The following is a 16,021-nucleotide window of genomic DNA, read 5'->3' as shown; positions in this document are numbered from 1 at the left end:
GCTACCTAGAGCCAGTTGCCCAGCACTATGTCCGGACATCTTCCGAATGTCTCCAAGGATGGAGGCTCCGCAACCCCTCTGTTCCAGTGTTTGATAACCCTCACAGTAAAAGTTGTTTCCTGACACTCAGAGCCTCTCGTATTTCAGCTTGTGCCCATCGTCTCTTGTCCTGGCCCCGAGTGCCACTGAAAAGAGCCTTACTCCATCTTCTTTACACCTGCCCTTCAGGTATTTTTATACATGGGTGAGATCCCCCTCTGAGGCTTCTCTTTCTGGGCTAAGAACTCCCAGCTCTCTCAGCCTTTCCTCGTAGGAGAGATGCTCCAGTCCCTTCACCACCTTAGTGGCCCTCCACTGGACTCTCCAGTACGTCCTCATCTCTCGTGTTCTGGGGGTCACAGGACTGGACGCATTGCTCCAGCTGTGGCCTCACCAACGCTGAGTCAAGCGGATGGATCACCTCTCTTGACCTGCAGGCAATACCTTGCCTGATGCAGCCAAGAACAGCGTTCACCCTCTCTGCAGCAAGGGCACGCTGCTGACTTAGGTTCAATGCAGTGTCCGCTAGGACCCCCTGGGGCTTTTTCTGCAAAGCTGCTTTCCAGCCACTCAGCCCCAGCACGTACTGGTGGTGGTGGGGTTATTCCTACCAAAGACTTTCTTTGGGACTTCACAACAAGACTGCCTGCCCAAGACATCCCCAGTAAATCGGGATGTATGCACCTCATAGTTTTCCTTTCTATTATATAAGCAACATTTTGAGGTGTTGCTACATGTGAGCCAATGCAGATTTGAGGTTTAGGTTGGAAATGAGGAGACATTTCTTCTCAGAAAGAGCAGTGAGGCATTGGCACAGGTTGCCCAGGGAGGTGGTGGAGTCACCATCCCTAGGGGTGTTCAAGGAAAGATTGGATGTGGTGCTTAGGGACATGGTTTAGTGGGTGACATTGGTGGTAGGGTGACGGTTGGACCAGATGATCTTGGAGGTCTTTCCCAACCCTAAGGATTCTATGATTCTGTGATAACCGTAATATAGATTTTACTCCTGTTTTCTTCCTGTAATGTTATTCAAGTATACAAAGCGAGATGACCGGACTTCTTCAAAGACTATGACTGCTGAAATAATTTACGGTTTCTATTTCCACAAATAAATAAACAACAGAGTTCCCTTCTAGAAAGGAAGATCTGGACTACCCAGAGCTCAGCTATGTCCAAAAAATTCCACCCGAGAACACGCTGAAGCACGATTTTCCTCCATCACATTAGTAATGCAAAAGAACAGAAGAGGTTGCACACATAGTGGACTACTAAGAAAAGTTCTCCTGATGCCACAGCTGTGGTATTCACTCAGTTACATTCCCCGGCACCTGAAATACACAACTAATTGTGAAATTCCTGGTGAAAATGCATACATCTCCTGCCAAACCAACCGACGGAATTCTATATGATAATTTTTTGTAGCTGCACATATCTGCTGCTCAACATTTGTGCTTGACTGTTACCTGGTGCTAGGTCTGAGCCACATACCATTTATTCCAGGCAAGAACAAGACAATAAACCTGACAGCAAATACCCTAGCTTTCAATTACTTGAATTATTTACTGAGGTTTTTGAGAACTAGGATGGATCTTAGGGTGTCAGTCTACTGGAGGATTAGAAATGATGGAAATAAAGTAAATTCCCTCTACATTACAGACCTTTTAATGGAAGGTGTCCCTGCCCACGGAAGGGGTGTTGGAAACAGGTGATCTGTAAGGTCCCTTCTGACTCAAACCATTCTATGATTCTGGGATACATTGTTATTAAACCTTTTTTTTGCTCTTTTTCTTAGAAAACAACTTCTCTTTCATAGGGTTTTCTTGTGAAATGCATCAAAAGAAAAGGGCACAAACAGGGGCAGAATGATATAAGGTGGCAGTGGAAATACACAGCATCTTCACAGAAGTCCAACAGATAGGTATCCAAAGTGATAACAATGCATAATTAACAAAAAGAGGATGAAGAAAAGACCTGAGGCATCATTCAAAACTAGAATGTGACTAATCACTGTGCTGAATTTCTGTCTGCAAACCACAGCTGAAAGCCATGGAGGAAGCCTGGACCTGCCTCCAGGAGAGCATTTACTGGTAGCAGACTGAAACAGCAGCTGCCAGAGTCCAGCTTCTTAGACAGTGACATCTGGACTAACTTTGAGAGCAACAACAGATAGAAAAATCTGCTTCAAACTGAGCTGGTGGACAGCACCAACACCAGGGAGCAGACACGATTGCTGAGGTTTTGATTCCCACCAGAACTTCAGAAATGTTGATACTAGGGGGGAAAAAAAAAAAAAAAAAAGGTTATTTTGTCTTGGAATCCAAGGGCAAGGTCAAGGTGACAGAATCTCAAGCAGGATAATCTCTTGTAGATTGAGGCAAATTATTAGATATAAGAAGATGACAGTGTGCCCAAAAAGACCACGTTTCAGAGTGGCCATAGTTTTGGTTACTTCTTGTTCCTTAGGAAATAGAGTCCAAGAGAATTCTCCTACATAGCTCACAGCAACAAATAAGAAAAAACGTATTAACGAAAGCTGTGATTTGTAAAATTAACTGTTTTGCTAAAAACAGTGAAATTCCCTCTCTGTCAGAACACAGAGAAGTGTTTGCCATTCATTCAACCTGTCTTGGGTACACATCTGCTTTCTGTAAGCATGCAATCCCTATGGTCTTGAATACAGAGAGCCATGAAGGGAAGACAGAACCAGATATTTTTAACCAAACCAAAAAAGCAGTAGCCAAAGATAGCGCCAATTACCTTCTCCTCTAACAGAGGATCTGGTAGTTTCTGGTAATAGAACTTCTAGCAAAAAAAATTAGCATTTTTTAGAGATCAGCGCAAATTCAAGAGGTTTTTTTTAGCATGAGATGTGCTGGCATTAGTAGTAAAATCCAAATGTATCACAGGCATCTGAATCAAGTAGTCCCAATTTACTAGCGATTGAAGTTCTAGGAAGAATGTACACCAGCACTACTATTTGCCAGTTAACCGATGTGATGGATGTTACACACGAAGGAAAGGGGTTACTCTTCCTCAGTCCTCCTAACTCGTGTCTCTGTTTTAAGAGAAATGTCCTTCCTCTTCTTTCTTCAAAGCTGTACAGCCTGGATGTTTACGCAGATGTTTTGCGACACTGTAGAGATAACAATGTGAAAGGACAGACTCACAGACCAGTGCTTTGTTCAAAGTGAACAACAGATGCCGTGGAAAGCAAAGTGTGCATTTTGTTAAGCCTATTAAAAATCTCCAAAAGAAACACTGACTATCTTAGGCTTTGCTTTTCCTAGAATCATCAATTCCAAGTAAAAAGATAACTCCCAGTAAGATTCCAATTCCCCAAAGCTCACAAAAAAGTCACAGTCACAAAGTGGAAAAAAAAAAAAAAAAGGAATCTAAAAGTTTGCTTGGAGCATACCGGCATACAGAGTAGCCCTAGTAACATCAAACGCTCCTGCCAGCAGACAGTCATTTAAAAAGGTGGATGAGTTCAGAATTCCCAATTTTCTCACCTTCCACGAGAGAAAGCAAAGTACAGAAACACACTTCAGCTATCCCAGACAAACAAGGATCCTCAACATGAGCATCACGTTACGCTATGCCCCAAGGGGGCATCTTCTGAAACCTTTATACAGATCAGGATTAAGTATGATCCCTCTAAATTCTCTCAGATGAGGGAATGACGATCTACGTGAAATAACTCATTATTCTCTAAATAACTACAGTTATGGAGAGAGAACAAAGATCTAACTTGAAGACATTGTTTCTTGCTCCTCTACTGTAAAGCACACCAACGTACAACTCACAAGCTAGCTTTGTTGTTTATGAAAGCCAACAGAAGACACAGTTTAAATCAGTAACTTTGCAGGGGTTATTCCCTTGCCTTCCAAAATGACTATCTCCTCCATACACACAGCCCAGACTGGAGAGGAGATCTCATCCTCTGCAAACTCAGTGGACATTCATCAGGTTATGCTGCTGGCAATGGACAGCACTATCAAAGTAAGGCAGCTGAGATTTCATGGAGACGATTTACTCCCTCATGTAAAAAACCTTCAAGAAAGTCTCAGCTACCAGCATTCTCTAAAGGTGCAAACTTCCAGAGTACTTCTGCAGCTGGGCAATGTCTTCCACAAGTGTCCACACACACGCAGGAATCAACAACAAAAAGAAGTGCTGATGCACAAAAGAAGGAACAGAAATAAAAACAAAACCATGATACTCTCTGTGCTCCAGAATACTGGTTTGATTTCTGGACACTAATTCTCAGAAGAGATAAAAACCAAAAGATCACCACAAGCAAGAAAAGTTCTCTTAGAAATAGATCGCAGCTGAATGACTGAGACGTTGAATTCAAATAAAACCAGAAAAGTAGACGAGGCCCTAACTGATCCTAATTCCTCTCTCCTAATAGAAAAGACCGTTCAATAGAACTAAGACACAAAACACGGAAAGAAAGCTCTCCTCTTTTAGGTACACAGTGAACTCACAGGGTTAAACCAAAGCTAGAGGTGAAATTGTAATCAAAATTGAGATGAAACATTTATACTGGAAATAAATTACATTTAAACATCTAATCATATTTAAAAAAATCTTACAGCAGGTTTATAGGTTTTTGTTTAATAAAAAGACTTTAAAGTCCTCAGCAGATAGAAGCCAATCTAACTGCCAGAGCTAGACAGAAATCTTCCCCAGGACAACATTGTCTAGCTGTCCATTCATCTAATACGACTGTCTACTGTTAAAGATAAGAACTGGTCTCTAGCTTAAGAATTGCAATTCCTCTCTTCCTGACTGCTGCTTAAAATTAGAATGTCATTCAGTGCATGCTAATGATACAGAAGTTCTCATAATGAGGAGCACTAATAATACCACCATGAAGCATGCAATCTATCCTGCTCTGTCTTCGTAGCTACAGAGCTATGCTCAATGAAGTTTGATTCTCTAAATACCCAAGTTTTTCAGACAGCAGACCTGCTTTCACAAGTGAGATTCTACACTCGCAAAAAGACTACCAAACCTCCAGTTGCTTTTGCTAAAACATCACAAATGTCTCAGCATTAGGACAGTACCTGCTGAGCGCATTAAAACACAACACATTAATTTTTTTGTGCTATGATAATTGAATTTAAGTAATGTTGATTGTTGTATTATATAATCCCACTTTTGTATCCATTTTCTGGTATTTAAAAAAAGCAATACTTTTCTGCAACAATTGTTTTAAAAATTGAGAACTAACATGTTTTAGTACCCAAGTTTAACCAAGAGAATTATGCGATGTTGACATTTAAGTGGTACAATGTTGCTTTTAGATAAAGTCAAGTGAAACACAGATCACTGACTGCAAGGCTGATCTTACTATCAGAATTAGCCACGCAGCTTTTAAACTGAGTATTCTTCTTTAAGCATACATACACACATTTCTGCAGAGCTTTTGTATTTAAGAAGTGTGCAATTCTAACCGCATAAAACTGAAATGCTTTAACATATTTACAATTATTTTTCAGCCTCAGTACAAGTCAAAGCAGGAGAAACTCCAGCATGCTGGATTCCATACAAACCAAAGTACATCCCCTAAAAGCATCAGATAAGGCCATCGTAACATTCTCTCTGATTTTCTGTCTCTTGACAGATTTTCTTAGTTTTAGTACTAATCTGAGTAATGAGCTCGGTCACATTTTTGGCCAGATATGGCACGCTGTATCAAAACGCAGAGAGTGGGAGGCAAGAAGGGAGGGAAAAACTGTTACCAGAGGATACCAGTCCCTCCTTGGGGCTGAAACCACACCAGTCTCATAGCAAGTCCTGCTGAAACAAACAGGGTTACCCAGAGGCGTCGTGGAGACACAGAATTAAAAAAATTACACCACGGCAACCTCGGATCTTAGATTATAGCTGCTGCTCCCTTAGCACGATGGAAGTCGTGCCTCTGGATTTCCCACACCTACAGATGGCTAACAGTGCTTAAGAAATACATTTTCCTGGATTAAGAGGAGAACGTTGAAGCATTAAAAGATGCAAATAGCAGTGATTCAAACTTCTGATTCAACACCCAACACCTCAAGTAGAGCTGTCTGTAATTGTGCAGTCTTCCCAGTTTTTTCTTCTCATTTTCAGCACCGAGAAGAAATGCACTATAGGCTAGACAGCCCTGTAGGGGACATTCACAGCCATACTTCAAAAGTACTGAAAGTCCTTCGTGAGGGTATAAACCAAGAAAAAAGTGGCTGTTATGGCCAATTTCTGGTGTGTACAAATCACTGAATGAAAGACGCGGCATCTGCTCTGCTCTCTGCACGCCATACCTGTTACTTACGAGTGACACACAGAGAAGGCACGGCTCGGAGCACTGAGTATCGAAATAAAACAAATTCTGTGCTGCACACTACTGACAAAATCGGCTGCTTCTAACTCTCGCCCGCACAGGGCAAGCAGAGGAGACCCGAACTGGCGATCCACCCGCAATGACACCTACCGGGGGGAGCGGCCGGATGACTCAGTCTCACATCTGCCCTTCACGCTCCTCGGCAGTCCTCGCCGACCCCACGGCACCCCCGGGGCCACGACACGCTCCGGGACCCACAGTAAGAAACCCTGTGGGGCTTTTCTCGGCTTTATTTCGTTGTCGTTTTCACGCCCTTTAGTAAACCAACTTCGGCAGCCGGTCCCTCTGCCTCGCACGGCCGGTCCCGCCGCCCTCCCCTGCCCACCTGCAGGTCTCCCCCTCACCATCTCCTTCCTCCTCCTCCTCGCCCCCCCGGTCCCCCTCCCGCCGCCCCGGGAGCCTCGGCCGGGCGCCGGGCGGTACCTGATGATGTCGTCCTGGTGCCCCAGGTAGAATTTCTGCCGGTGCTCGCGGGGGCTGTAGACGACTCCGACCCCCGCCACGAAGTAGACGATCTCCTTGGCCGCCGTGTAGTACAGGTTGTTGCGGCACTGGTGGCCCCGGTAACCGTAGACCCACTCCAGCCGCAGGTGGCAGCCGGGCGCGCTGCGGTCAGCCATGGCCCCGCCGGGCACGCCCCGGCGCCCCCCCGGGCTCGGCTCGCCTCGGCCGTCCCTGCCTTAATCCCTGGCGGCCGACATGGAGGCCCGCCGCCGCCGCTCGTCCGCAGCCGCCGCCTCACAGAGGGCGCCGCCGCCGCCCGAGCCCGCCCCGCCGCCTGCCGCCGCCTGACATGGCTGCAGCGCGGCACGCGCCCACGGGGCGCCGCGCGAGCCGGCCCCCCCCCGCCGGGCCCCGGCCTCGCAGTGCGCCTGCGCGGGGACAGCGCCGCCAAGCGGGAGAGCGGGGAGGGGAGGGGAAGGGAGGAGAGGGGGCAGTGCCTGAGGAGATGGCGGCCTGAGGAGGGGCTGAACGGCTGCCGGGCAGGGGGAGGAGAGGAGGCGCTTCACCATCGCACCTTCTTGGTTCTTTTCTTATCTATCCTGAACTTTTTATTTACAGTTTTCTTAATTTTCATTTTTTTTTCTGAGCTTTTTTTTATATTTTTTCCTTTTTTTTTTTTCCTTCCTGACTTGGTGCCCCTCAGGCTACCACAGCTACCTCATCACATTCCCACCATTCACCCAGCACTCTGGCTGAATACGAAGAAAAGGTCAACCGTAATATTTAAGGGTGAATGTTTAACCCCTTAACCCTGCTGCCTGCCTCATGCAAAACACAGAATCACATCCCCTTCCATGTCTTAATTTACCCATCTGTGAATGAAGAGCACCCAACTTTTCAGTCTTGGCTCTCAAAACCACATGAAAGTTGCCATTTTTTACATGGGAAAGTTGCCATTTCCCAATTTTATAAATGGGAGCAACTTCTTGATGTTGCAGCAGGCAGTCGTGCAGGAGAACCTCCTCACCACGTCCAAAATGTTGATCAGGAGAACATGCTCCCTCACAGCTTTGTCAATCTGTAGAGTACTTAGCTAGCTACCTAAATGTGCATTACATGAGCATACACAAAATTTTGCACTCTAAAGTTGGATACCAGTTCTAAAAATTCCCAGATAACCAGCCTCGTTTGACAATGGAAAATAAACACAATCATTTTCCTGTTACTTTCAACATAGATTTGACTTCCCAGGTGTTTGTAGGTTGTTGGGATTTATTTCTAAATCTCCATTTCTTTTACTTCTATTCCTCTTGTATTATTTCATTAGTCATATTGACATTTCTTCCACAAAACTTTCTGACTAGTTACTTCATGTTGGAGACATTTTTCTGTGCTACTTTATTTCTGGTTTAATTAGCAGTTTTTCTAATCTTTTAATTTTTTAATCTTTTTGAGTAAATCTATATTCCTTTCATTGTTTAAAAGTACATGTAAAAATATGCATGTAAGCATTTTAATCACTTAGCTTTATACTAACATATTTTCAGTCTAGAACACCAAGAGCACTGACAATGAGGATTATGACACCAGGATCAGATGCAGCTTTCAGTCCCACATGTTCACTGAAATCAACACAAAATATATATAACAGAAGTCTGCAGAGAGATTCATGCAAAACCTGAAACAACTCAAATATACAGCCAAGGAAACTCCCCCTTCCACGAAAAGTTTACATTTTTTTTAAAAAGAATGAAAAAGGCTTTTATTTCTAATCAAGACAAAAAGCCATATGCATTCACCAACAGATAAAGCAAATGTTACTTCTACAGAAGCAGTCCTTTTCCCTTCTATTTGCCTCCTATCCAGCCAGAGCGCCTTGGAACTTGGGTAGCACCAGTTTCACAGGATTCCCCAAGATGGGGGACTAGTCAGGGAAACAGGCTGGAAAATTCCCAGCTAGCTCCTCTCAGAAGTAAAAAATGTACTATTATTTCTAATCTGATGTTAACTCTGTGCAGCTGTTCTGTGTTGCTATCCCAGCTCTCTTGACGGGAGAGGTGGTTACAGAAAAAGTCCATAACAACCAGGGTTTGTCTCTTTCTGAAAATAATATGAAAAATAAATGAATACGGGCTTTTTTAAAAAAAAATAAAAAATTGTTGCATTGTTTCCCCTTAAATTCCACAGCATATTTTGAATGTCAATATACACTCAGTCAAATTTCTAGTAAGATTTCGTGCAGTTCTATAAGGTTACAAGTAAATAGAGAGGAAAAAAAGTAAGAAATTGCAACCACAAGACTACTTCATTCATAAGGTGAAGCTGATGAGAAAGTAAGTTTAAAAAATACAGAACATACATGGTGACTGAAACAACTTGTTACAAGCTTTTAAATGTTAATTGGTTTGATTATAAGCAGACAAAGGCATCTGATGTATATTTGACTTCTGCATTTGCAAGTGGGAGTCTTTTCATGCTGTGAATCAAGAATATATTAATTTTCTCCTTCCTGCTGGCTTATTGCATATTTAAATGTGAATGGACAAAAATACGTAAGTATTGTCTCTATACTTTCTGTTATTTTATATAAATATATACTTTTTTTGGCTTATTGAAGTGAAATTGTAGACCTCTTGAGATCAATACTAATTGTGTGGTATTAACTTCAATGGAGCTAACATTTTAATCTTTGTGTCTTATTCATGACTCAAATTGGAGCAAGAGAATGTCTGGTTATTTAGTGAAAGTGAAAAGACTGTTTTCAGCCACACATTCCAAAGCACTGTTACTGACTGAAATCAAAAAGAGAAAACAGCAGTCAGGAAGAAACTTTAATATGTAATGGCAATGGCTACTAACTGTCAGCTTCAGATCATATTTTCTTTAATGAACAGGAGAGGAGAACCTAAAAACAAAGTTGGAAAAACGGTTACACCATGCAAGGAAGATGGGAGCAGCTGCTGTCAAACACCACATAAACAGCCAATATTTCCATCTGATTATTGCAGAGTTGGCTACCACCTCTTAGATAAGGAAATGCCTGAGAGAAAATTCCCAGAAACAAACTATTCTTGGTCATAGTTTGCTAACCTCATGCCTGCACGTAAGGGGTGCGAGTGCAATTTTACACACTCACCGTCTGGTTTCGACAGGAATAAGAAGCAGCATAGCCTCCCGAGTCCTTCCTCTCCCTGTGCTCTGCCTAGCTCACCTCCAGAAGGGCCAACCCCTTTGGCACCCAGCAGCCGGCCCATCTCGCCCCGGTCCCCCCGGTGCTGTCCGCCGTGCTGAGCGGCGCTGTCCGCGGTGCTGAGCCGGGCCCGCCGCCGGGGGCAGAAGTTTCCAGCGGGCAGAGGGGGAAACAACCGAGTTCTGGGGCAAAGAAGGCGTTTTACGTGCTTCTATCAAGGTATTTTGTAAGCGAAATGAAGTGTCTAGCTGTTTGGTCGCAGCTTCCTCTGACTGGTGTTCTCTTTCCTATGATGTTGGACAAATCACAGCACATTCCATTTTTTAAGTAACAGCAAAATGACATATAAATATATACACACAATGTATATACAGCTGTATGTATGCAGTGACACAAGTGCATCACTTCGCCAAATAAAATTAATAAGCGGTATTTCAATGTCTCACAACACCTATTTATACAAAGATGTACTTCCTAGCATAGTGTAAACATATTTACAATGTATCTCGTTCCACTAAATGGAACAAGGTTTAAAGAAGTGATTTCTTAAACAAATGCTCTTGCAACAGCTAATTCCAGAGTACACAAAATGAGGGATTATTCTCTGTTAAGCCCTAAGTAATACAGAGTAGCTGGTTCAAGTAGTAATTATAAAATATGAGACAGATGAGAAACAGTGACAACATTAATTTCAACATCCTTGGGGATAAAAAGGTCTCTGTCTGTTATGGGAACACAAAATAAGATTTTGCAAAACTAAGGAACCTGTTTAAGACAAAAAGTCCTTAAGAACTCCAATGAGAATTACCTGCTACCACTTAATAGCACTGAGGCATAAACTAAGGATCACTAAGGCCTGTTTACTACTGGATAGAAGTGAATAAGGCAAGAAAAAAAAGACAGCACGATGAAGTTTAAAATACTGAATTAACTCTCCTTCAGAAAATGGAAAATTTAACAAGAAAATGTATACCATATCAGCCAATACATAAGATGCAAGTTGTTAGGGAATTTTAAACGATTAAGCTATATTACTAAATTAACAAGACATAAAATATATATACCTATATATATATATATATATATATATATATATATAGAAGCAGAAAGCCTTGAAAATGATCAGTAGGTCTACTGCAACATCATGAAGCAAAGCAACCAATTAAGGATAAGAAAATGGCACTGAAAAATAGTGATTGATTTCTTCACATCTTTCCTCAACACAGAAGATTCTAGGCAATACAGGCTGGGAGCAAATACAAGGAATAGTCACAGATGGAGATATCATTACAACAATGTGCTGGAAAATGGTAAACTAAAGAGCAACAAGTCCTGAGTATGTAATACTGTGCCTCTAAGAATTCTGTCAATTTCAAAATGTTTTAGGTGACCTGCTCCGAAGAGAAAAATCCAGTTGCTTTTTAAAACCATGTCCTATATTGAAGCATTATCCACCATTGTAGCCATTTTCAAGGCAAGTTCTATTATAAAGTTGGTAACTCTGAATGTATGTGTTTTCGTTTGGTACTGACTGATAAAACAGATACAATGGCTGGAATGAAAAGAGAACAGTTGCATGTGTATGAAAGTAGATATTACAGACATTAATTTTTCTTGTTTCTGCAAAGGTAAATTGCATTTTGATAACCATAGGAACTGTGTTCGTTTAGTAGACTTCCATTCCAGGCACTGGAAGAAATAGACACTCTATTGAAAAGACAATGAGCATGTAATTATCACTACACAGACAGCAACCAGGGTTGCATTACATTTATTCACGGAAATTTGATTTAGAAATGACCTCACATAATAGTTTCCTAAGACAGGGCAGCTAAAGGGAGAGGCAAGATACAAGCATCATTGAAATTAAATTCATCCGTCATTAGGATAGAAGGCAACAACAACTTCTGGACATTCTGCAGCAGAAATAAATCTGTTTAGGACAGGAAGTGACGCAAATACAAGTAACAATCAGTAAACAATACCATCTGAAACTGCAGAAGAAACATGACTGTTGAAAACTGTGCCAGCTCCCTTAGCCTTAACATTAGTACGAGATCTTGTTTTAGGGCCTCTCCCGTAATCCAAAGATGAAATCCCCTCTCTTCTGAAAGAAAGACAGAAAGAAGGGTTTCTACCATGATTTAAATGGCAGCAATCTCAGCCTAAGAGTTTCCATCACAATATGTGTTTTTTTCCCACATAAATGCAAAAGAACCGCTAAATTTATTTACAGATTTTAAGTTGTTTAGTGAAACGATGTTTAATATTAGCCTCAGAAGTTAGGCATCATCACTTGTATTCTTTCTTAAAATATCTATCACAAACTTTAAAAATTGCCCCCCAAATCTATGTTAGCACATGGGAACAGTTCACCCCAAAAATTCCTTTTTAGTCTATAAACAATTAAGAAAGTACTATGTTTCAGACTGCGAAAAATCTGATGCCAGAATGCATTCTGAAGCCACTCAGTGGAGCACTCTTTTTTTTTCAGCGATGACATTGTGTTTTCTCAATACGGCTCTACACACCACACACATTTGGATTTAAATAGCTTTTTTCAGCTTGCATTTTATGCACAATCATATGCGTACTGAAGCAATTCATCCAGGTGATTTGAAGAACTTGTATCAGGCACCAGCACTTGATAATAACAGATGACAACCTAAACAGGCTTAAATTAAGTGCATAAAGAGAGGCTGACTAAATCCCAATGTGTTTTCTATCAATAGGCTTCTGATGGAAATCTGTTTCTGAACTCTCAACATGAATTGATTTCAACTGTTGACTTAACTAAATATAGAATGCATTTCATTTTAAATTCTAGTTATGTGACAGCCATCTCTGGCTGCATCTTATATGATCTAAAACAATGGGAAGAAAAACCTTGCTTGCATGCAGCACTAATTTTTCTACCCCTTTTCAGTTTATTTCTTTACACTTAGGATGGAGTAAGGTGATCAACCCCAAAGCATGTGCTTAATATCTTGTCTGAGGGAAGGATCAATATTTCAGCTGGCTGATGCAAAGTATTAGGTTAAAAATTGTCAGGCCAAAATGACTTCTTTTTACACAGTAGTTGACAAGGTTTTGAAAAAATAATGCCTATTTTGCAAAAGCTCTCAAAATGCTTAGCTTTAGCTTTCAAAGGGAATCATGAAAGAGCTTTGCTTTAAATCACTACAAAATTAACATACAATAATTAAGGTTTATCAAATATGACACAATTTACCACAGAGCATATAAATATTCAAAAGAAGTGAAGGAAGTGAAATATTTAACCATTAGAAAATAACAGTGTTAACTTTCATAAAGCTGAGAAACTTATAAAATAGCATAGCACTATTAATCTAGTACTGGAATGCAAACCCTGAACTAATTCATTTCATTGTACGACTCCACACTATCAGATTTGACTAAGCACTTGAACAGACTGGTTAAAGACTGGAACAGGTGGCCAAAGAGGCTGTGAATTCCCCATCCTCAGAGCTTCTCTCATCTCAGCTGGACAAGGCCCTGGGCAACCTCATGCAACTGTGAGGTTAAGCCTGTTTTGAGCAGGAGGCTGAACTAGACAGCTCCCAAAGATCCATTCTAACTTAAACCATGCTGTGATTCAGATACTAAGTCCTGCAGGTTGGTTCCCTGCAGTCAGACCACACTAAGCCAGCCTACTGACTGAAAAGTAAGCCTACTTTAAGGACAGAGAATACTTCATTTTAAAGTGATTCTAATTGTAAAAGAAAATATAGGAGAGAGACTGCTACATGCTATAACTTTTTACTGTAACTTACTGTGCACAAGCCGCTATATAAAGTACCCACATTTTTGCCACATTTTCCTCTAAAAAGGATAAATAAATAGATAACAAAAAAGACTAACACTCCTAAAAGGAAGAAATTGGATTTATAGGGTACATACATCATTTTTTGTAGGAACGAACAAGTATTTAACAAATGCTGCTGCTGGAATGGTGCTGTGGTTAATACAGCAGACCAAGTACTACCTTCTATATATACATATGTACATGTATCTATATGAGCAAACCCATTTACATCAAGCTTCTCAGATAAGACTATTAACTCATTATTCCAAGGGCTCCTACTTTGATCTTCAGGATTCACTGCAAATAGGATTGTACCCTAGGTGCTCACATGTTTTAAACCTGAAAAGAAAGAAAAAAAAGAGTCAAGCCCAGTAATTTTTAAGCTGAGCATCCCATCATCAGAGGATCCTTTGCAAATTTTGCAACCTATGTTTAAATGTAAATGGCATAGCAGCCTTTTTCATATGCTACTTTTTCTTTTTTTTTTTTTTTTTCTTTTTTATAGCTGCATTGATTCCTGCTAGTACGGTGTACAACAATCTATATTCAGCAGAGCATACAGAGTGTCTGCATCAAACGAGAAATAGAGCCTCATATGAAATGCTAAAGATAAAAAGAAAGGTAACTGTCTCACTTGAAAAGCATCCTGTTCCTGCTGTACACTAACGGCGGTGCAGATTTGATCACAGAGATTGTATTCAGTCCACGCATAAGTAGAACAGAGTAGATCTAAGGTCATGTGAAGGTTAATGGCTTGGGACCTGAACAGTGCTGCCACCTAAATTCTGTTATCAGCTGCTGGATGATTTCTATTCTGCTAGACCATGGTAACCATGGTTATGATATCACGTATGATCAGCAGGAAGCAGCAGTATTCTTACTGATGACAGCAAGAGCTGCTGTTGATGGATATTGTTGCATTGGCTGGTCACAGAACGGAACCTCTCACTGCTACTGCAAATTACTTCCCCTGATGCTGAATCTGAGCCTCATCACAGAACTCTGCTCTTCACATAACTTCATTTGCATGACCTCTCGTCACTTCCTAGAATCAGTAACACACGGGTTCTACACACAAAGATTATATGAACTCAAATTCAGGTGGCAAAGTCCTTGCTGAAAACAGCACTTGAAGAAGGAACTTCCTCTTTCTGCTCTTCTGCCACAAGTACGTACCTCCCCATAAAGCAGGCCTCATCTATAATCCTGTTCGGGTTCACTCAAAGCACAAAAGCCAAAACTTGCTCTACATCCTGTTGCTCTCAATTCTCCCAATACCCAATGTATCCGAATCATTAGAATGAACCCTTTTCGCATGTATTCTTTCGTGATGCCAACTCTTACTTGAAGGCAAGTCAGACTGTTGTTCCTAGCTGAGGCAGTCTGCAGGGAGATGTGTGGTAGCATCCATGTTCCTTCTCAAACCCTTGTTAATTGTACTGAGCTGCCAATTACATATTTCTTCTATACTCTTACATCTGGAGAGAGATGAGTAACTGTCAGAAGCCAAAGACTGCACCTGTATGACTTAGCTACTGTCTGAGGGATACAGGATGCTTCACCACAGAGTTTCATGAGAAACCAACAGAATTTTGGAAACAACATTTTTCATGCTTTTATCATAAGAATATGAATTCATGATGAGATACAAGACCTGAGAGTTAGCATTCCTAGTTCAAGAAACAAGTAGGACTGATTGGTGCACAGAAGACCCCCATGAGAGACTTAAAAAGGCAAAGTCATCCCATAGCTTCTATGTTTTTAAAATGAAATGGATCTTAGCTATCGGTGGGCCCTGTCCTACTCTTCCATATGCACTTTCTAAGAGGCTACTTCATGGACCTCTTATTCACAGTTTAGAATGTTAAGAGACGTATGCAGAACAGTCATAAGAACATTGGCAAAATACAAAGCATTTTAGGCATACCAATAGTTTATTCTGTAGGAGCATATAAATGAGAAAAACATTAAATTCATCTATCCTTTCAGAGCCGGTTTTCAGTATCAGTTTAAAGCGCAGCAGTTCGTAGGAACAAAAAAAAATGTATTAAAATAAAAAGGTGAAAACAGGAAGCACATTTGAACCTCCAAGCGACATTTAATTTTGACAAGTAATTGAACAATAAATTGAAACATAACT

The 16,021-nt window shown here is 41.2% G+C and overlaps 1 protein-coding gene across 1 annotated transcript in view; it reads right to left on the bottom strand.

Annotated features, from left to right (window-relative positions):
• Positions 1-7,141, bottom strand: part of EML5 (EMAP like 5) — a 110,667-nt gene extending 103,526 nt beyond the window's left edge. The window contains 1 exon segment of the mRNA XM_040559871.1: positions 6,845-7,141. Within this exon segment, the coding sequence (XP_040415805.1) occupies positions 6,845-7,041 (197 nt within the window). The 5' untranslated portion in view covers positions 7,042-7,141.
• Between the last annotated feature and the right edge of the window lie 8,880 nt (positions 7,142-16,021).

This window comes from Cygnus olor, chromosome 5, assembly GCF_009769625.2.
Source record: "Cygnus olor isolate bCygOlo1 chromosome 5, bCygOlo1.pri.v2, whole genome shotgun sequence".
Lineage (NCBI taxonomy): Eukaryota > Metazoa > Chordata > Aves > Anseriformes > Anatidae > Cygnus > Cygnus olor.
The sequence above is the reverse complement of the archived record's forward strand: the minus strand, read 5'-3'. Positions and strand labels throughout refer to the sequence as shown.